Below are 22762 nucleotides of genomic sequence, written 5' to 3'. Positions count from 1 at the left end.
TGTCTTCTGACACCGCCCGTGTGTAGGATCGAGGTTTAATATGAATTCCTGTAATAATAACGTCGTTCATCCTTGTGTACTGTTCCAACTCCGCAACACGGTTCTCCAGGTACACCAGACGCCGGTCTTTCTCGGCATTCTGGATCCGGAGAGCCTTCACTTCTTCCACCAGCTCCATAATGGATTACTGCTGCGTTTTAACAACAGAGATTTCCTCAGACAAAAAGTCCAGGGACTTTTTGATATCGTCTCCCTCCTCCGCCGTCAGTGCCTTCTTCGGACCCATGGTCAGATAACTCCGCGCTGGCGCCTCAGGCCTCGGTAAAGCCGCGCCGGTGGAACTGCGCTGACGCCTCGGGCTTCAGGTGGAGCCGCGCCGGTGGATGTGCGGGAACTCACCCCCAATATGCTGTCTTAATGTAGACATTGTCTACTGTAAAATGTTCATCACATTCTGATTACATCCACTGGTTGATGTCAGAACATCCTTGTCTGTTTTTTCTGTACCCTTCCCTCAAATGGAAAAAATCATTAAAAATAATTGAAAGAAAAAAAAAAAAAAGAAAAAAAAAGGCAGACCCCATGTACACTAAATTGGCCATATCTCTGTAACTACTTGACCTACAGGCCTCAAACTTCAGATTTGTTGTTCCGAATAGTCTGGGAATATTTGATTAAAATTTAAAGGAAATCTGAGACAAAATGCGTGAGGCCCCTCAAATATTCGTTGAATTGACATGGAATGACCCCATTTTGGGGGGGGGGGGGGGGGATTTTGTGGAGAGTGCACAGAAATTATAAAAAAGCTGAATGACTCTTTACTCTCCAAGGTGCTCTATACAAAGTACTGTTTTTTGGTCAACAACATCATGTGATGACGTGACAGGTAAGACGCAGAAGTAATGAAAAAAAAAGTCATGAAAATTCATTATTTTTTGCTTTTTATGATGCGTTGGTGTCACAAAATGTATTTATTTTAGGGTGGGCATTTAACCAACTTTCATCAAAAACAAAAGAGGGTGGGCTGACAGCGTTACAATGTGCAGTTATGGTAGTCTTTGGATTCAAGGTTAACTGATCTTAAGGGGATCAGTAGTACTACCTTACCCACATCTCTCTGTACTTTACAGAGTCCCCACGGTGTATGGTAACTCATTTTCCAGCACAGATAGCGTACAAGAAAAACCAAAGTACAAGAGGTTTAATTCCGAGCCACAACAGAAAAACATCAGCAGCATAACCAGCACCTTAAATAATGGAACCAGCACCTTAAATAATGGAACCGATATGAAGACTCAGATCAGGAAAAGGAAACAGTGTAACCCCCCAAGGAAAGAGTGGGTGAAAACAGGTTGGTAAATTCTTGGGGTTGTTTTTGCAGTTTCAAGTTTTTATTTTGTGTTTGATGCCTACACTGTTGCTTTCTTACACACCGTTAAGTTCCAAAGGAATTAAAAAACACACACCATGGTCAGTTCAGCAAAAGACAGGAAGTACTCACCCACTTGTTGAAGAAAGACACAAAGCCATAGCCTTTTGATTTCCCTGTAGCCATATCTTTCACAACACGAGCATCCCTATGTCAACACAAACAATGTGTGTCACTTACTAAAGCAAATCATTTTCATGTCATCAAATACCAATAATTACATTTCAAAGACTAAATAAATATATATATATATATATATATATATATATATATATATATATATATATATATATATATATATATATAGACTCATTCTAAGTACATGATTCATGAGCGTAATTCCATGTATGGACAGCACCTTGTGTTGGCTGTTTTAAGGTGCTATATAAATTAAGTTGGTATGGTATGCTATGTGGACTCACAAACTGACATCTAACAATTACAATTCATATGTTCCCAAATTCATTTTGATATGACAGATTAATTTTTCAGATCTCTATCAGAAAGATAACAGTAAATGATTTGTGGATATTGTGTGTATTCTGTCAAATTAATATAAATGTTTCAAAACTGATCAAGGTAATTGTTCAGATAAGCTATTTAGTGATTTTTTTTTTTTGCCCCCCGCCATATAGTTGTGTTCACTGTTCCAACTGCAATGGATAGCAATTATGAGTTTCAAAACTTACGATATTCTACCAAATGGACCAAAGGCAGCTTTGACGTCTTCTGTGGTAATTTCTGGACTGAGGTCTCCAACAAATACATGAAAATGATCTGGAAAAAAAACACCTTCTCTTCAGTGTTTAACATGCTTGCTGCTGTTGTGTATGCAGACATTTGACTTCTTTCTTTTTGTACTGAAACATCAAAACATTTTGAATATTTCAAAGAAGCACAATGTGAAAAGGGGAAAAGTAACAGAACATCTTTGCAATGCAGCAAAATAAACAACATTTGCTTAGGCTGAATAACGTCTATACTCTAGTGTCACACTGGTCAGTTCTCTGGGCTTCTCCTGTCTTATGCTTGGGTTCGCCACAGAAGATCAGGGCCTGTATGCACGAAGCATCTCAAAGTCCCCTCAAAGGGTTCCTAACTCAGCCTAAAATTTCCTGGCAAGGAATCTTAGCCTAAGAGTGAGCCAGGAGGTGTCTGAGAGCAAGTCTGAGCAAGAAGGACACTGAAACTCCTATCTTAGTGAGGAGGCGGGGTTGACCCCATTGCTAGGTATGACGTGGTCCTGTAAGAGCTGTGATTGGTTGTCACGGAAAGGGAAGGGGAAATAAATAAAAAAGAATACATATGTAGGAGCACAAACAACAACCTAAACAATTTATAAATACATTAGGACAGAAAATTAACAAACTATTTTTTTCCATCTGCATCAGGTGCTCAAAGTGCTTTACAATAACCAAGGTTGGGTAGGCTTACTTTGAAAGAATACATGTGGATTACATGTATGTATGTACATACATTTGGATTACTTGTAATCTGAATACTTTTGGATTACATTTCAAAGTAATCCTACCCAACCCAGACAATAATGCTTCACATTCACCTCGATGTCAGGCTACTACACTACACACCCTAACCCTAACCCTACACACCGGGAGCAACTAGGGAATTAAGGACCTTGCCAAAGGGCTCTTAGTGATTTTCCGGTCAGGCTGCGATTTTAACAGAGGATCCTCTGGTCTGAAGCCCAACACTTAACCACTAGACCATCACCTCTAATCTCTGAATATCTCTGCTTCCATTATCTCTGTTTAAGATAATCTTAGGCTTCTTAATGGTGCATTTACACATAGGCAGGATGTGTTACGAATGTCATATTTGCGTCATCTTGGCACATTCCTGACATTCTTAACGTGACTTAACACATCTGAATAGGTTTAATAGTGCGTGTTGGTGCGTGATATTCGTGGAGCATGTTTTTGGCTGTCAAAATCCTTCCACGAATCTCACGCACCACCCCCATTTCGCCTCATGTCGTGAAGGTCGCAACTGAGCGTGATGATCCATCTTGATTAGTGGTGATCCTTAATAGAACGTGACAGCGTTCTTCTCTGACGTGCGCACAATTAAACCCTGCTGCACCGCATTCAGTTTCATTGCTGCAGTATGCTGAAGGAGGACAGTGATGCCAAGTCGGCTAAAAGTCTCGTTCCAATGCTCGTCAGCACACTCCTGCAGGTGTGCCTGCCTGATGTTTGGGAAAACGAGCAAGACGAGAACCGCGTGGAGCCACACATCTGACTCTCTCCACACATCTGACTCTCTCCATCTCCTCCTCCTCTGCCATGGAGTGGCACAGAGCCCAATTAAGCATGCATTCACAAAGTTCTTCTGCTGGGGATTAATCTAGATTTTGAGGAGCAAAGTGGAGTGATCTGAATTGTTCAGCAGCTGATGGATGAATATGGGTGTATGAGTGTGTGTGTGTGTGTGTGTAGACAATTCGCCTCATTCACAACGTGACAGAACGTAACAATGTGCTGTTACGTGCAATAGCATGGAACATTATTCTTGACTGTGCGTAATGGTTCCTGATAATTCCCCAGCAACACATGCCATTAATCGTAATGCGTGGTAGCAAGTATGCAATTAGATATGTTTGTACTCCTTTACAATACTGGAAGAATAACCAGAACATATATCCACACCTTTATCAACTCGCAGTGAAATTTTTATGCTCACCATCTTCATCTGTACCCTGTGAAAGAGTTTTTTTCTAAGGCAGGGGAACTGGTGTGTAAGAGGAGAAATCGCCTTGGAGCAAAGACACTTCAGAAACCTTTGTTCCTCAATAAAAATGCATAAATGAATCTATTTTCAGTCTTTTATTTCGTATGCTTTAACACTTAAGTTAACAAATTTCCATACAGTTACAAATTTTAACTCTGAATTTTATTACAGACAAATTTGCTATGTTTTACAAACCAACTTAGTTTAGCATTTACACAAACAAGGTTTTAAGAAAATTTTAAACTCTTCTCATGAACAGCTTAACTCGACACACAAATTGAGCACATGAAATTATGCAATGATGAGATCATATTTTAAATAGAGGACTGGCAATTAACCATTTCACAGGCTGATGTTGCGTTTGCAGCACGGTAACTTTTCCATCTTATTTACCTGCAATGATTTTATAACTACTGCAGGGGTCACTATTGAGCGACCAACACAGTGTCAACACAGTGCCGACACAGTTTGTGTAGTGTGTCAATACACTCCTTGAGGTATCATCATCCCATCACTACAATTGTGATCACCGACCAAGAATGTATACTTCGTAGCATTCGTGACTTGTCGCTGTTATGTGTAAATGTAGCATAAAAGTCCTCCTCACTACTCTTACCAGTTTGGCACACTAGGAGCTCTCTTAAGGCCTAAGGTGCTTTGTGGACAACTTTTATCTTACCAAGGCAAAATTCTAAGAAATGTGTAAGAATTTGAGAAATTCTAAGATTTTTCTTAGAATAACATCAGTAGGAGCTATTTTTAGCCTTAGGATGCTTCGTGCATACAGGCCCTGGTATGGATCTGCATGTTTATCTGGAACAGGTTTTACGTTGATGCCCTTCCTGACGCAACTCACTTGATGGAGAATGGGAACGGATGGTCTTGAACTGAGAACCTTCTGTTCTGGAAGCAAGTCCACTAACCACTTAGCCACTACACTGCCCCTTTTCATTGTCACTTCAAGATTAAAAATAAAAATCTGATGTAAGCATACTTACTACTTGTGTCTTTTTTCTGGCTGGTTGGCGTTGTGGCCCAGTTTACTTTGACCTCCTGCAGAGAGGAACACAGACAGAACAGACCAGTGGGGTACATTTACATCCTTTATACTATCACCTGCAATTCAACACTACAGTCCATCTCAATTTAAAACACAACTTAAATACAGTAAAACTCACCTAAACGGTCATCATATAAGCCAATTCGCACTCACCAGACAAAAGCAAAGTTCCAATTTTTTTGTATGGTTTTCCATGAAACAAACACCGTATATAACAGATTTTGTATAATGGACAGGGTTCTCACCAGGATTTTCTGACCTGGGTTTCTCTAATGGAAGGGACAAGGGGGAGTGGTTAGTGGTCTCAAGTCATTTAAACCTCGACTTTCTTCCAAATAACACACATCTTATTCATAATATTATTAATACAGGCTTATAATTCCTGCACATTTTTCTGAATTGTGTGAAATGGCAAATAAAAATAGGTGATCCAACGTGATTATGTGGGCACTCAGGTGAACTGGTTTAGTCTTGACTTCTGATCATGAGTGTGTGTTAATCTGATGATTGTCGGGTACCAAATAAACAGATGGACAGAAAATGGTCAAAGCCACCGGGTGCCCGACTCAGGAAAGAAAAAAGGAGAAAAGCAAAGGATAAAGGTATGCAACTGTGTTCTCTCTGTATAATTACGGTATCCATGTCATGAATGACACGGACACTAACCACATCGGCCACCTCATTGTGGAGTTTTTTTTTTTTTTGGTCACAGAGAGCTGGGTGAACAAGCAGGACTGCTGCATTTAATGACTCTGGAACACAGGTGAACAGCAGTCTGGCGCACGAATGCGCACACTGGCCAGACCATACAGGAGCATCTTTTTTTGGACTGTGTTTAAAAAATGTGACATCTTAAATGGATGCTGTGAATTATAAACCCACACGTTAAAGGGACCAGGTGTGGGAGGGCTGGAGGTTTGGACCAAACCCATGCCTAAACGTGTACCAACGTCGCATTACATGGCGCTACATGGATCTTATGTGGCTTGACATGGATCATATGCGGCGACATGAGCCATTCGAGGCTGGACGGGGCTCAAATGACAGGTCGGCTGTGGCTCACTAGAGGCTGATACCTGGCACATGTGAGGTACAGAGAGGCACATAGAGGCTCCACAATAGCAGATACATGATAGCTTTAAACATGGATCATTCTGCGAACAATTGCTGACACACCCACGCGTGGCTCATTATTCAGTGGAACTGAGGCTTTACGACAGTTTGTCTGCTTTGGCGGGGGGTGGAGTTATTTCAGAGCAATTCACATCCTGACAAAAAAGAAAAAAAAAAAAATCTGTTGTGACCTACACCCTCAAATGCACTGCTACATTACCTGTGACAAACAACTTTCTGCATTTCAATACTGATTATTTTTAGTCCCGACGCCCACCCGTCCCCACTCACCCTGTAGATACGATAGCTTACCTTACCCATTATTTTCCTTCCATTCATGGCCGCCAGTGAGGCAGCAGCATGCCTGTGGTCATAGAACTCCACAAAGCAGTATGGATCATTTCCAGCTGTCTGTTAATGGGAAAACAACACTGATAATAAGTCAAAAGTAAACATGACATTTGCATTTGGTAAATGAAGTGTTATACTTCATATAAAGGCTCAAAAACAAATATTATACATGTACACTTTTATATGACGCTGCCAAAAGTGTTTTTAATTGATCACAAAGAACATAGCTGAAAGATAAGTTGAGAGCCAGAAAAATTGTGTCAAACTATTTTTTTTACATCATTTCTTATAATATGAAAAACTTTTCTGGCTCCAGCTTCACAAATTACAATATTTGCTAATTTTGTTGTTATAAATTAACACCATGGTTGCGACAACTAGTTATAATATTCAACTGCAACTAGCTCATACAAGACTCGTCATCAATTTATCTTCTAGCTGACTCGCCTGGTTCTTTAGATAGCATGATTTTCCTACAGCTTAATGGCATTTCATTAACAAAATGTCTTTCAAATAACTGTTTAAGCAAATTATTTTCATGGTTTAAACGTTAAATTCAAAGACTTTTATTTATATACATACATAAAGCAAGAGAGAGAGAGGGAGATTACAATCCACCCTGACTTGAATGGTTACTTTGATTCACAAGAATCTGAAAATTTTAAGACTCTTTCAGTGTCCATTTCAGTTTGTTTCCAGTAAAGAATCTAGTGCAGAGATATAGGCTTCATTCCAGTTTCTTTTCCAATATTACCATATTTTTTGGGCTATAAGTCATACCAGAGTATCAGTTACGTCAGTTCAAAAATGAGGGGGGCATATGCAAGTAACACTGGTCTTTAAATCACATTTATCTGTTTATTTTTTTTAATGTGGTGTTACCGCTTCAGATAACAAAAAAAAATTAAATAAATGATTTTATTAAAAGCACCACTTATTTATAATGCAAACACCATGTTAGCAAACAAGACAAATTTATGTTACTGTATGAGGCACAAAACCTGAGTAAACTGTTTCTTGTCAGCATTCAACAGATGAGCATAGGTGAGGTAAAGGTACTCAGGAAGTAAACTTTTGAAAACTTTTTTAAAACATAATAGCCTTACCTTAGATTTGTTTTGGTTTGCTGACCTGCCATTGCTATTCTTGTTGTCTCACACATTCCAAACAAGTGTTTTGCCAACTACTATGAAAGTTATATTCTCTGTTTTTATTCCAGACCAGTCTTTTGTTTGATCACATGACTTATTAAATTCACTTGTTCTCTGCCTCAGAAAACATCTCTCTCATTAAGATCTTCTTGTTTTATGGCTGATAGCATCTAACTTAATGGGGCATTACCACCACCTTCTGCTCCAGAGTGTGAGTCGGTGCCATCTTGTGGAAACAGATGATAACGCAGTATTTTTCATATATAAGCCACTCTGGAATACAACTTAAAAAATAAACTAAAACAACATGACTCATAGTCCAGAAAATACAGCAGTTGTCAAATATGTAGACAAGATGTCTCAAAAATAACAGACAAGTTTCAGTAACATTTTAGGCAGATGCTGGAGAACATGATTAAATTTTGGTGGTACTTTGGAAGTGGCACAAATTTTTTTTTGTTTCAGCTTTTTCCAGTTATCTCTTCCTTGAACTAGCATCAATTGAGATAAGTAAGAATTTTTTTCAAGTCTCCTCCTCTGGGTTGTAATCTTAAAATATTTGGATTTTGGATTGATGGCAAGACAAAACATTACAACTGATTGATTGACTGAATGATAAGAAATTAACAACACATTACGAAGATATTGGCTTAAACTTGATAAAACTGTGATGGGAACTTTACTACTTTTGATATTTATGATACTTTTGATATTTCTAAACACAAGTGCAAAATGAATTAAAAAAAAAAAACCTGTGGCTGTAATTTAGGTTAGATGGCATATGCTCGGTTTGTCCAAATAACTATCCTACGCAGGTTGCTTCCCCAGCCAAGGCCGGTACCCATTTACAGCTGGGTGGACTGGGACGATGAGCACTGAACAAAAATATAAACAAGACTTCTGTTTTTGCATCCATTTTTCATGAGCTGAACTCAAAGTTCTAAAATATTTTGTAAATACACAAAAGACCTATTTCTATCAAATATCGTTCATAAATCTGTCTAAATCTGCGTTAGTGAGCACTTCTCCTTTGCTCAGAGAATCGGCAAAGATCCAATCCAATCTAGTTTATTTAAAAACAACAAAGTTGACCAAAGTGCTGTACAAAGACATTAAATAAATAACCACATGATAAATAACAGTGGCAACAATAAAAGTTTTTTAAAATAGTAAAATCATCAACCCCCTAGTCAAAAGCCGAAGAAAACAAGTATGTTTTAAGACGATATTTAAAAACTAGAGGTGACTCCGCCTGCCTGATACAGAGAGGCAGGTCATTCCACAATCTGGGACCAACAACAGAGAAAGCTCTATCACCTCTACGTTTGAGCTTTGTCTGAGGAACTACTAGCAGAGCTTGATCTCGTGATCTAAGAGAACGTGATGGGGAATAAGACACGAGCAGGTCAGACAGATACCGTGAAGCAAGATCATTAAGACATTTAAAAACAAACAAAATTTTAAAATCAATACGATAGCGAACAGGCAGCCAGTGAAGGGGAAAAAGAACAGGTGAAACATGGTCACACCTCTGGGATCCAGTCAAAAGACGGGCTGCAGCATTCTGGACCAGCTGCAGCCGTGCAAGTGAGGCCTGGCTAATACCAGCATACAGTGCATTACAATAATCCAGCCGAGACATAACAAAAGCATGGATTAAAATCTCCAAGTGATGCCTTGAAAGTGAGGGCTTAATCTTAGCTAGCTGCCTCAAATGCTTTTAAACTCATAAAACTGAAGTTATTGTACTTGGCCCCACAAATCTTAGAAACATGGTGTCTAACCAGATCCTTACTCTGGATGGCGTTACCCTGACCTCTAGTAATACTGTGAGAAATCTTGGAGTCATTTTTGATCAGGATATGTCATTCAATGCGCATATTAAACAAATATGTAGGACTGCTTTTTTGCATTTGCGCAATATCTCTAAAATTAGAAAGGTCCTGTCTCAGAGTGATGCTGAAAAACTAATTCATGCATTTATTTCCTCTAGGTTGGACTATTGTAATTCATTATTATCAGGTTGTCCTAAAAGTTCCCTGAAAAGCCTTCAGTTAATTCAAAATGCTGCAGCTAGAGTACTGACAGGGACTAGAAGGAGAGAGCATATCTCACCCATATTGGCCTCTCTTCATTGGCTTCCTGTTAATTCTAGAATAGAATTTAAAATTCTTCTTACTTATAAGGTTTTGAATAATCAGGTCCCATCTTATCTTAGGGACATCATAGTACCATATCAACCCAATAGAGCGCTTCGCTCTCAGACTGCAGGCTTACTTGTAGTTCCTAGGGTTTGTAAGAGCAGAATGGGAGGCAGAGCCTTCAGCTTTCAGGCTCCTCTCCTATGGAACCAGCTCCCAATTCAGATCAGGGAGACAGACACCCTCTCTACTTTTAAGATTAGGCTTAAAACTTTCCTTTTTGCTAAAGCTTATAGTTAGGGCTGAATCAGGTGACCCTGAACCATCCCTTAGTTATGCTGCTATAAACTTAGACTGCTGGGGGGTTCCCATGATGCACTGAGTGTTTCTTTCTCTTTTTGCTCTGTATGCACCACTCTGCATTTAATCATTAATTGATCTCTGCTCCCCTCCACAGCATGTCTTTTTCCTGGTTCTCTCCCTCAGCCCCAACCAGTCCGAGCAGAAGACTGCATGCTGGATGCTGGATGTGGAAGTCCTGGGCTGGTGTGGTTACACGTGCTCTGTAGTTGTGAGGGGAGTTGTGATGTACTGCCAAATTCTCTGAAACACCTTTGGATACGGCTTATGGTTGAGAAATTATTCAATTCATGGGCAGCAGCTCTGGTGGACATTCCTGCAGTCAGCACGCCAGTTGCATGCCCTCTCAAAACTTGTGACATCTGTGGCATTGTGCTGTGTCATAAAACTGAACATTAGAGAGTAGAGCCCGACCGATATGGATTTTTTGAGGCCGATGCCGATAACGATATTTGGATGAAAAAAATGCAGATAATCGATAAATCGGCTGATTTGCCGATAGCCGATAAATCAGCCGATATTTTTTTAAATGAATAAAATGTTCTTTTTTGGACCCTTAACAAAAAGGTATGAGCTAACAGCTGAAGCTTTGTCCTCATATTGATTAACTTTATAACAGAGAAGAATTTTCAAGTTCAAAAAATGCAATCAAGATTAAATCTTTGTGAAATTAGCAAATACATATCCTTAAAAAGAGTTGTGAAATACATCTGATGTTGTACCTCTTGTTGCTGCAACTTAGATATAGGTTCAGGATAAGGATATAGATCCTTATAAACTTACTTGTAAGCTTTTGTCAGCCGATCAGTGCAGTGTGACAGCGAACTACGGGGGGCGGTGATGAACACATTTAAGCAGGAGTGTAAGCAGCTCTCAGTTGAATGGAGTCAGAGCTCCATCTACTGGACAAACGGTGCAAGGACATTTTACATTCCCGACAAATATTTCAGTAACTGTTCTGTTTATCGGCGTTCTATCTGCAAAATTTCGGCCGATAGTGAGTACTTCGACAAGGGCTTATATCGGCCGATATATCAGTCGGGCTCTATTAGAGAGTGGCCTTTTATTGTGGCCAGCCTAAGGCACACCTGTGTAATAATCATGCTGTCTAATCATCTTGATGTTCCACACCTGTGAGGTGAGGTGGGATGGATTATCTCTGCAAAGGAGAAGAGCTCACTAACAGATTTAGACAGATTTGTGAACAATATTTGTGAGAAATAGGTCTTTTGTGTATAGAGAATTTTTTTTTTAGATCTTTGAGTTCAGCTCATGAAAAATGGGAGCTAAAACAAGTGTTGCATTTATATTTTTGTTCATTGTGGATTAAGTGTCTTGCCCAAGGACACAGACAGGTAGCCTGAAAGAGACCTGAACCCAGTTCTATACACTGGCAGGCCAGCTCCTTATCCACAAAGCCACATGCTGTACAATATCATTCAGAATTTCACACGCAAAAAAAAAAGAAAATTAAATAAAAAATTAATAATGATAATAATAATAATGTCAAACCTTCAGATTGTAAAAGCTGGAACCAGAGACTGACCGCTTGATTACTTCTACTGCCAGGGAAGATTTTAGACACACCAGATTGTTATTTATGCACATCATATTCCACACCTAAAACTAGACAACATGTACTGTGCAGGCACAGTTTTAGACTGAAAAATAGAGGAAAATGTTTGTCATGTACAAAGGTTCATTCTGTGTGGTGCTTTGTAATGTCATCTGAAATTTAAAAAATAAAAACCCTCAAAGGAGCAGTTTAAAGCCTGGTTCACACGACAAGATTTTAAAATTATCTTTAGGTTTCCAAAACCTGAGAGACCACACACGTGAAGATAAAAAATCATGGATCTAACAGGTTCGGTCGTACAGTGTGTGGTATTCAGTCACACAGTAAGGACAACACCACCACACACAAACAGGTTTCAAACATGAACATTCACAGCTCAGACAGGAAATCTCGCAAAATCTCTCGAGATTAAACGTGACTTCAGAGTAAACAAACGGAGGTACTTTGTGGACTATTTAAAACACAGGGAAAAAACGATACAAAAACAAAAAGAAAAGTTTCTTTAAAGGAGTGGAGACAGTGCGACCACCGGACTTTCTGGTAAGTCAGAACAGCTGTTTTGATTTTATTTTCCGCTTGGTTCGTCCGTCACCTCGCTTTCTGATGGGCTGCACATCACATTCAGCAGGCTGCGTGCTTGTTTGTGGTCGGAGGACACAACACACGCTGCGATATCGGGCCACAAAAATCCATCATGTTGAATATCCCCTTTTTGTGATCGGAGCGCTCCTGACGCCCTTCCGAGCAGATCAGAGCGCTCTGAACACACCACACATGGCAGGAATATCTGATAAGATTATCTTTAGCTTCATCGCGATTGTCGGGCCGTCCTTAAGATTGTCAGAAGGGGAAGATCGGGTCCGATATGGGCCTAATTATCCTGCTGTGTGAACCCCGAGTATAACTTGCATTGTGAGGGAAGATCAGCTTTGCCATTTTGGCCATGTGGCACGTTTCTGTGTGTATGATCCAGCACACAGGTGCCTGAGTGTTGCGTAGAGATGGGTATTGATAAGATTTTATCGATATCGATACCATTACCGATTCGGCTTATTGATCCGATTCCTTATCGATTCCCTTATCGACACCTCTTGTGAATTTTCTGTGTACTAAAAGTAGGCTTTACAGGTTTTCTATGTCAACAACATTTTATTGAGTCTTAAAGTAAATAAATGTGAAATTGGTCACTGGAGCCTTAAACTTTGGACATAATAAACTCTACATGGTGGATCCTTGAGCTCTGGACATAAATAGAAAAACAAAATCTGTAGTTTTTGTCAAAAGCATTTCCTTTCAGACATTATTGGCTTGAATGTCTTTCCATACATCTGAGCTGAGCTCTTGCAGTTGGCTGTGCTGCACGTCAGGATGTAATTCATAAAGAATACAGGACGTCTCAGTTTGAGAGGAAAAAAACATTTTAGTCTATTATAGTTTATTGTCTGTATTACAGCATTTGGAAAGAGGTGTCATTTTATTTAAAGCAGCAATTTGTTTAAAAGTTATTAATTCCAACTGGACTCTGTCTAGGCAAAGAGCCGTGCAGCGTTTGGAGCTGTGCCAACAGAACAGAGAACAATTCTCATTTCATGACTGCAACAAGACAAGAGCCCCAGTTAGTGACTTTAATCCAAACAAAAGTGACTCACGATTAACATATTTTAATGTCTTTGAGAGGGGTTAAGAAGCGGACTTGCCGCTTCTGAAGAGCAGTGAATCAAAGAACCAACGAGCCAGCAGATCAAAGGATTGCTTCATTGGTTCACGCTTCAAACTGGAGTCACGCTGCAGAAATGATTGATTACAGAGCCGCTGTAGGGTCTGTAATCAATGTAGACAAAGAGGAATGATAATTTTCCTGACAAACACCCTCAAAAACTAAGGCCACTCTGAAGGACCAATAAGGGAATTGTTAAGCAAAAAGACTATTGATATCGGTGGATCGAATCATTTCTTAACGATACCCGAAAAGAACCGGTTCTCGATACCCAACCCTACTGTTGAGGACCCAAGTGGCTGGAAAAAGCCAAGGGGATGTCCACATTTCACCTGTCTGCAGCAAATACATGTCATTTTAGAGATGTGGGGATGGACGGTTTGTTGCCATCCAGGACCCCAGTTAGTTCCACAGTGTTGTGGCTGTGGTGAGGCATGGCACCAGTGCATGCTCCCAGACTTGAGTTAATCAGCCAGCACCAAAGAACAAAACAAAAACTGACATGTTGCTAGCCAATCCATGGCTTCAATATCAGGGCCAAGTTTGCAAGTTATTGCACTAGCTTTTGAAAAATCCAACAGCTGATACGTGAAGCAAAATGTTGGAAGAATTAAAACAACAACTGACACTGTGCATTTTCTTACTTCAAGTCTTCAAATTGTCAAACAGATTTAATAGCTACAACTAGGGATGTCCCGATCCGATCACCTGATCGGAAATCGGGCCCGATCACATGGTTTCAGACTTGATCGAAATTGGACGTTGCACTCCGACCAGGAATCCGATATAGATTTTATCGTCATTATTTTGATCAGCGTTATTTCAAGCTCATTATTGCAGATTAATGGGCCTTTCACACCTCAGAATCGTCAGAGGCGTGAGACGTGTTGCTTTTTAGAGGCGTCAGAAGTGTCGCTTGAGCTCGGCTTTTGACGCAACGCTTCTGACGGGAGCGCGCATTGCCGCTTGTCGACAGGCTGACGTGGTCAAAGTTCAACCCAATCTTTTTATTTAATTTTTTTTTTAATTGAACAAAAGAAAAAACATAAGTTCAACCAGACATTCTCGCACACGCGTGCGGCTGAAACCGATTCCAGAGGAGAAAAGGGAACAAGTGTAGCGCCGTCAATTTGGGAAGAAGAGATGGAATTGTAACCCGGACAGAGGTGGGGGGAGTTACGCGCGCAAAGTTTCTTTCGCAGAACTGCTGTTTGTGTGTTTAAGCGCTCAGCCTGACGCCTCGATGGAATGACAAGAGGATGATGGACACTTTCCCACCGAAACTCTTGCTCAGTCATCCCTCCGTGTGCAGCAGGACCCGGTGCTGACCAAGTCCTCAGGACGATGATCTGTCATCTGATTAACAAAAAGAAAAAACCAAATCGTCCTGTGATCGTTTGTCTGCAAAACAGAGCGAGAGATGGTGTGCGCATGAGCGACGTGCACACTCATCACATTTAGGAGCGCGTCTTAAAGAGCTTCTGCCTTCATTCACGTTCACTGCGCTGCTCTGAACTTGTTGAACACTGATAAAGCATCAGAGGGACACTGAGGACTGTCAGGATGCAAATGTAAGTTGTTTTTTTTTTTCCTTTTACTTTTCAAGTTGACTTTTGAACTTTCGACGCTCTGAGTTGTGACGTAGCTTCGCGCTGTCCAATAGGAACGACGCGTCGGGCCAAAACACGGAAGGCTAGTGGCAGAAACCACTGATCTGTACAAATGGTAAATGGACTGCATTTATAAAGCGCTTTTCCATCTGCATCAGACGCTCAAAGCGCTTTACAATTATGCCTCATATTCACCCCGATGTCAGGGTGCTGCCATACAAGGCGCTCACTACACACCGGCAGCAATAGGGGATTAAAGACCTTGCCCAAGGGCCCTTAGTGATTTTCCAGTCAGGTGGGGATTTGAACCACAGATCAGTGCAGAACCACGTGTCTGAAGAAAAATCGTTGGAAATGTTTTTTGCTGTTGTTTGTTACCTCAAAATTTTTGATTACTGTTTAAAAAAAGTTTAGAACACTTGTAATTAAAATAGCTAAATCAATAAATGATTCTTTAGAAACCTATCATCTATAAATTAAAACCACCTGTTATTTCATATTAGATAATTTCTTGTTTAACATACAGAACCTTGGACATTTAGACAAATAAAATAACATGGAAATTTGTACATTTTTTAAGTCCTGTAGATTATTACTTGATTGATCAAGCTACCTCAAGGAGAAGTGCACTGTTTAAGTGATAAATAATAAAATAAGATGATTAAAATGAGATTATTATATATTTAGCATTTGTTCATTGTTCATTCAGTTTTTTAAAGTATCGGATCAGGACTGGGTATCGGCAGATACTCAAAATCAGATGACTCTGAATCGGATCGGGGCCAAAAAACCTGATCGGGACATCCCTAGCTACAACAGAACATTATTGGCTGATATATTTTGGCAAAATCAAAATTTCATTCACTCATTCTGTACCCATTTATTCAAATGAAAGGTTGTGTGGGAGCTGAAGCCGATCCCAGTAATCATAGGGCAACAGGTGAAGGACAGGACACCAGTCTATGCCAGGGCAAAATCAAAATTTAAAAACGTAAAACTAAATATACTAGGGTTGGGAAATGTGTACTTATCTGGCATCTACAGTATTGGGGGGTAAAACTTTGTATATACTTAATTTCATAGCTTTGGACATGTCTACGTATTAATAAGAAATGAGTTACAATTCAATCATTTATTACTACTAATTTAACATAATGGGCCAAGTAATAGCACACTTCGGCTGATTTTCTTAAGCAGCTCTTGTCTGGCTAGTTTCAGAGAAGCCAAGTCTCATGGTGCACAATTCAGCAAAAGTCAGGAAAAGTCTTCCCCTCATATTTGGAGCTTGCTCTGACTCTCTATCTCAGCCTAACTGGCGCTCGGCTCACAACCTACCGGTGGAGCCCTGGCACATCTCCAAGTAACTCCAGGCAGAGGAACTCTTCTTAGTATCTCGGATTAGCTTTATCCATGCTCTGCATGAAAACTGGATGCCAAGTTGAACACCTCCGCCAAGCTGACACCGGGCTGCTCTGAACTAAGTAGTATAGCACCTCACCCCGGGACACTCTACAGACTCCCTGGCTCAGCCAAGTACACGCTAAGCTGCAGTGCATCTCAACTATTTCACATGCAAAGAAAATATTTGCTGCCATCCTTCATTATGGTGGCTGGCAGACACTGCTTAAATTAAATGTTGTCAGTGCTCAATCTAATCTGTGAAGAAATCTCCAGCATGAACAAATGAACACATTTTTATGTTACAGTAGGAACAATGGAATTAGTTTGTGCCTGATAGAGTAGGGCATGGCATCACATTTGTGGCTGCACAGCTTGATGCCTGTCATCCATTGGCAATTGAATCATCATCCAATGGTCCAACAATAACAGGTTGGAATCTCCACCACATGATGCCCTCACCAAAATGGCAGTCATGGCAGAAGTTCTAGAAGTCATGATTTGACATGTTCTTCCAATTATGATATTTTGCATTAAACGCATGTTTTTCAGACCACAAAGAAGCAACAGATAAGTTAAAGTGGAGTTGCCACTACACATACTTTCCAGAATATCAATGTTGCCAATTGTAGCACATGCACATGAACAGTTATCCAGAACCATCACCATAGCCAGAACCCCACTGGGTTACACCAGACACCAGTAACACCATGTTATAGACCATCATGGTCCAAGAAGGTTGCCTATACCACTTTAGATACCCAAACAACACTTGCAATCCAGCCTCAGTATTCCATGGCCTACACAAAAATGCATTATCATTTGAATCACATTTTATGAAAACTGGAGCAATTTTAACAGCTGACCCCTGTATAAAGTGAAACTGACCTTTGCTATCACCCAATGGATTGGCACGGCGCTACGTCACATCTGGTTAGGAACATGACCACAACGAATGGGAGATGTTATCTTATCAGTGGTCTGCTTTCAGCAGCTCTGAAGTTGTTAGCCAATGAGGGGGACACTTCCAGGCTGTGTGCGCATTAAATTAACCCCATAACATTCATTCACTAGCCAAACTTTACCTTTTTGGTATCCCTATGATCAGACAAATAATGTGGTATACATTTCAAGAAGATTGAAGTATTTTTAAATTTTGACACCTGTGTAACCCTTGACTGACCTGTACCTGGCCGTAGCTACTACCTAGCCTGGGACAGCTGTCATACTTGTTTATAAGTGTTGTTTGGGTACCAGAAGTGGTCCTGTTTCAGTCAAAACTGGCTTTGTGCTAATGGACTATTAGTTCCAACAGTTAAAATAAAGTACCAGAGGAGAAAAAAAAAAAAAAAAAAAAAAAAAAACTCACATCAACTATCATTTTACAGCTCTTGCATGGTCCGATCTGTGCGAAGACCTGCAGGATGAGGGGCTCGGTGACATCCCTGGACAGATTCCCCACATACCTGCACACAAGGAGACACAGAAGCTTGAGGCTTTGTCAAAGAGGAAGTAGCGTGCAAACAAAGGCTAGTTAACAGAGCTAGCACTAACCCAAAACAACCCATATTTTCACCATTAAAACCAACAATGACGCTTCGATCACTGGTTATGTGGGCCGTCGCACCTGTACCTAAATATATCTGTTGTGACCGACACTTACCGGAGCCGTACGGACCATTAACCCGAACGTTGACGTGGCTCGTCTTCCAGCTAGGTAATGATAACGCTAGCCGGTTAAAAAGGGCCTCATGCTAGCGAATAGCTTTCACATGACAGCACATCCATGCGAGTACAGCTAAATATTATTTAATAGTCATAAAAATAAGTGTGTTTGAGCTTACCGGCTCTGTCATTACGTGTATTTTGTAACAGCTGGTTCCATCTTGAGTTAAAACCACATCTAGCATTAGTCAACACAAAGCTAATTTTCAGAAGGTTCCGTCTATTTACCCGTCCGGAATACTCACAAGTGAGCTTCGTTACATTCTTTTTGTAAATGTCACCAATATGAGTGTGAAATTCTATTAAAAACACTAAGCTGGTGACTGGTGACTTAAAGTTCTTAACTAGAGAAGAAATAAGACATTTATGACACGGAGCCTACCAATTCCAGGGCATAGACGGGGCCTACGATACTCACAAGGTTTTGGGTTGATCGTCCTCCATCGTCAAGGTTCAGTGGTCGCGCCCTGAGAAGTCTTTAATCCAATCTCATATAAAGAGTTGGTGCTCAACGTGCGACAGCAAAGATAAAAGCTGTACGCGCGATGCAAACGTTTGGCCAAATGTGCGCTGAGCGACAGCCTCCGTCTGATGGAAACAATAGGAAGTTGAAGATGGCGGAGCGACGGCGGCGTAAGCGGCGTCGACCTGCGCGCTGAAAGCGGCCCAGAACCTGAAAAGCGCTCTTTAACAAAAAAACAAACAAATAAAAGAAATAAATAAATAAAAATCTGCAATCATATCGCCGCACTTCATCAAAATGTGTACAATAATCACTTTGGTTGGATGAACAAATATACAACTCCAATATATGACCAAGCAACGAAGACCACGATCAAATGTTTTGTTAAAATTACATCTACTGGCAACTTTCCACCTGAAAGCAAAGTGATACAAAGTTATCAATACAAGAACGGGGTAGAAGAAGAAAAAGCATGTGCGCCGCCCGGGAATCGAACCCGGGTCGCAAGAATGGGAATCTTGCATGATACCACTACACCAGCGGCGCCGTGTCGCAGTAATTGACAGGATTTCATCTAAAGTTGACACCAGAATATACATACATATATGGATTGGCCATTGGGAGTACCAGGATTTTTTCTTGGTGGGCCAATCAATACGGGGCTGATGGGTGCCCTTTTTTCCTTTCTTTTTTTTTTTTTTGCTGCACCTTGTCATAGAAGGAATCGCAATGATGTCACGTGCTGGGCGGGGCCCACACTGGAAGGCAGAAAGCTCTTATGCAGCCACTGACTGTGCGTAATATTTGAAGATGTCACCGTTCAAACTGTGCACTCAGTGATCCATCACACACTGACAGATCAGCGCCATGCATAAAAAACACATCGCGTCCAGACAGATGATAATCCGCCTGGATGCGATCACATGAGCTCACCCTGTGTTCAAACTCATCACATTAAAAACAAACCTCCCCATCTGTATTTCTTTTTTCTTTTGGTTTTCTCTGTGCAGCTCCACATTTAGATTATTATTTCCAGAGCAAGAATTTTAGCTGAGGAAGCTTCTGCAATTTGAAGCGAAACGTCCTCGCGTCAAGCAACCCAGTCCAGTCGAAGATTCAAGCTTCTCTACTAAAGCCTGAAGCACGATGCGCACACCTGCCGGACTCTGCGGGAGTGTCTTTTTTAGACCGCCTTTAAAAAGTTCCTCAACTTCAAAGCACGTCCTGCTGCTGCAGTCAGCCCACAGAGACGGAACCAGACAGCAGAAAGAGCTCAGACAGACATCAATGTCTGCAGCAGCAGGCTGATAACAGCGATCCCTCACGTGACAATTGATAAAATAATTGTATGCCTCCAAAAACTTGAAATCGTTCATTGTCGTCATCTCCAATATTTAATTCCTCACAATATCGCTTTTGAGCTTTGGGATCAAGAGTTGACATGTAATCTGAAGCCATCTTCCCGTGTGTTTTCTCAGTGCATCTGCTTGGAGTCTGGAGTTTTCTGCCTACCGTTTGTGTGTGCATGTGCGGGAAAGGTGGAAGTACGAGGTCTATTAGAAAAGAAACCGACAGTTTTATTTAAAAAAAAAAAAAGACGTGCAGACGGATTGGCGTGTCTGCTCGCAGCCAGCGCGGCGCCCCCGCCACAGGAAAAACACCTCCGGGTTGATAACCATTTGTAAAATCCAGGCGGCTTTTGGTGGCTTTCAGTTGAGTGAGTATCTGAGAAATTGTTTAACAGCAGGGCATGTTCCAACTTGTCCTTAAGGCTTCCAATGGAGGTGTTCTTCCTGTGGCGGGCGCGCCGTGCCGGCTGCGAGCCAACACGCCAATCCGTCCGCACGTCTTTCATTAAAAAAATCTCCTTTAACAGTGGAATGTCCAGATAAACTGCTGATTCCGACCTCTTCTGAAAGTTCTCTGTTCTCTCACGACGTCCTGGGTCAACAGAGGCTTAAATTTGGAGGTTTTCAGCTTGAAACAGGATGACGACATCGCCTCGGAGCGCTGCGCGACGTCCCGCTCCGTGGGAAGTCCTTACATTGATAGAAACAATCCAAAATCTCTCATCAGCCGTTAAAATTTTCACCGAAAACCAGCTGAATTTCTCGAATGCTGTCCACTCGGATGTGCCTCACAGTTTTTGAAAACATTTTGATCAAGCACAGTGCCAGTCTCTCAGCAACTTCTCAGACAAAGGAATTCCGACGAGGGGGCTGGACCACTCCTTCCACAAGGCGTGCTCACAGGCGAATGACATCACCGACAGGCGTGAAAAAACTATCGCATGCCCACGAGGGTTCAAGCTTGGCTGATGTAATCACACGTGATTCAAATCCATATGGTTTTTAAAAAAATAATAAGGTAGGATACTTTTCTCACAGACCTCGTAAATAACAACAGCGATCCCTTCTATGGTAACTCTCCTCATCCAGGGAGATAAACATGCACCGGCCCACAGAGCTCAGCTGCAGCCTGCAGACACAGCATAGGCCCAGTGGCTTGTTTGTCAAAATAATGCCTGACCCATTTGTGGCCCTATGTATATATATATCATAGGTAATGTCTGTGTTATTTGATTTTTCGATGTTGTTGCCTAATGTACAACATTAAATAGTCTTTTTCTGTGTTGTTATAGATGTTTTTTGAACAAATGAATGAATGAATTTATTTATTCCATACAGACTTAAAAAAAAAAAAAAAAAGCTCATAAAGAGAACAATTTAACAGCGTAACCATGTGGCCAATAGCAAAAGCAGAAGCAAAAACTTATAAATCCCCCCTTCCCCTTTCACCATAAAAATGAAAAAGTATAAATATGTATATATAAATATATATACTCTTGACAACAAATACAAAGTATAAATTAATCACTGAACTAGAATTTCAAAAAACTATCAAGCAAACAACAGTGCACAATGCACAGTCCCAAAAAACAAAACAAAATTGATCAACTTAATTCATTGTGCACAAGTAATTAAATGATTTTTATAAAGCCTTAAAGCCGACTAAGTTACCAAATAATTTAATGTTATCAAGACACTTATTCCAAATGTTAACACCTTTAACAGATACAGAATGATTTTTTACAGTTGTTCAAATCTTTGATTTCTCGAATAATAATGTTCCTCGCAAATTAAAACTGGAGTTCCTCATTTTAAACAGGTCCTGGACATGTTGTGGTAAAAGTCTATTTTTAAGATTAAACATAATTTGTATTATGATATAATTGACCAAGTCCTAGAATTTTAAAATATGTAAACAAACAATGGATTTGTTGGCTCACGATGTGGTTTATTACCAATAATTCTTATAGCTTTCTTTTGTAGTAAAATATTGGGTTTTGTGTTAGTTATTGATACATGATAGTTATTGAATGTTGGGAGAGGAAATCTTGTGCTTTATACAACATTGCAGTGGTTTTGTATTTGTTTTGATTGAGGACTACAATGGAAATCACTCTTGGACTTTTTAGGTCATCCTCAGAATTTATTTTATATTAATGAATTAATTAATTAATTTATTTATTTATATTAATTTAATAGGCAAATTCAAGGCAAGATAAACAGGGCAAACAATAAACAATCACATTTACTACAAAGTAAACACATAAAAACAAATGCCATTCTTTACAAAATTAATGATAATAGTCCTGTAGAAAATATAGATTTAGCATATATTTGTATGTCCATAAACACGCTGGCTCTAGCGACACTTGTTTAAGTGTATACGTACCAGCATAGACACTGCGTCATTTTATTGCCAAAATAAAAATCAGTTATTTGGGCAACGATTGGCGCATGTTATTACCGTCCAGGTGAGGGCACCAAACACTCCGCTGCAGCTGGTTTGCTACCAAGAATGAGATGGGATGAAGAAGAGTGGGTGCGCCACGTAACCCACGAAGAAGAAAGGTG

The 22762-nt window shown here is 40.3% G+C and overlaps 1 protein-coding gene and 1 non-coding gene across 5 annotated transcripts in view; both read right to left on the bottom strand.

Annotated features, from left to right (window-relative positions):
* Nucleotides 1-19026, bottom strand: part of LOC117511221 (nucleolysin TIA-1-like) — a 41299-nt gene extending 22273 nt beyond the window's left edge. Inside the window, exons 1-6 of one of the 4 annotated variants that reach the window (XM_034171222.1) lie at nt 18798-19026; nt 18024-18120; nt 6663-6761; nt 5176-5230; nt 2119-2206; nt 1502-1577 (exon numbers count right to left, since the gene is read on the bottom strand). In XM_034171222.1, the coding sequence (XP_034027113.1) occupies nt 1502-1577; nt 2119-2206; nt 5176-5230; nt 6663-6761; nt 18024-18120; nt 18798-18823 (441 nt within the window). In that variant the 5' untranslated portion in view covers nt 18824-19026. Of the gene's footprint in view, nt 1-1501; nt 1578-2118; nt 2207-5175; nt 5231-6662; nt 6762-11865; nt 11916-18023; nt 18121-18797 lie in introns of those variants that run through there. The other 3 variants (XM_034171224.1, XM_034171223.1, XM_034171225.1) reach the window with 3 other exon arrangements.
* A 291-nt stretch (nt 19027-19317) lies between these two features.
* Nucleotides 19318-19388, bottom strand: trnag-ccc. The gene has a single exon. It is a non-coding gene; the product is annotated as a tRNA-Gly (tRNA).
* Between the last annotated feature and the right edge of the window lie 3374 nt (nt 19389-22762).

The sequence above is a fragment of the Thalassophryne amazonica genome, chromosome 5 (genome assembly GCF_902500255.1).
Source record: "Thalassophryne amazonica chromosome 5, fThaAma1.1, whole genome shotgun sequence".
Classification (NCBI taxonomy): Eukaryota; Metazoa; Chordata; class Actinopteri; order Batrachoidiformes; family Batrachoididae; genus Thalassophryne; species Thalassophryne amazonica.
The sequence above is the reverse complement of the archived record's forward strand: the minus strand, read 5'-3'. Positions and strand labels throughout refer to the sequence as shown.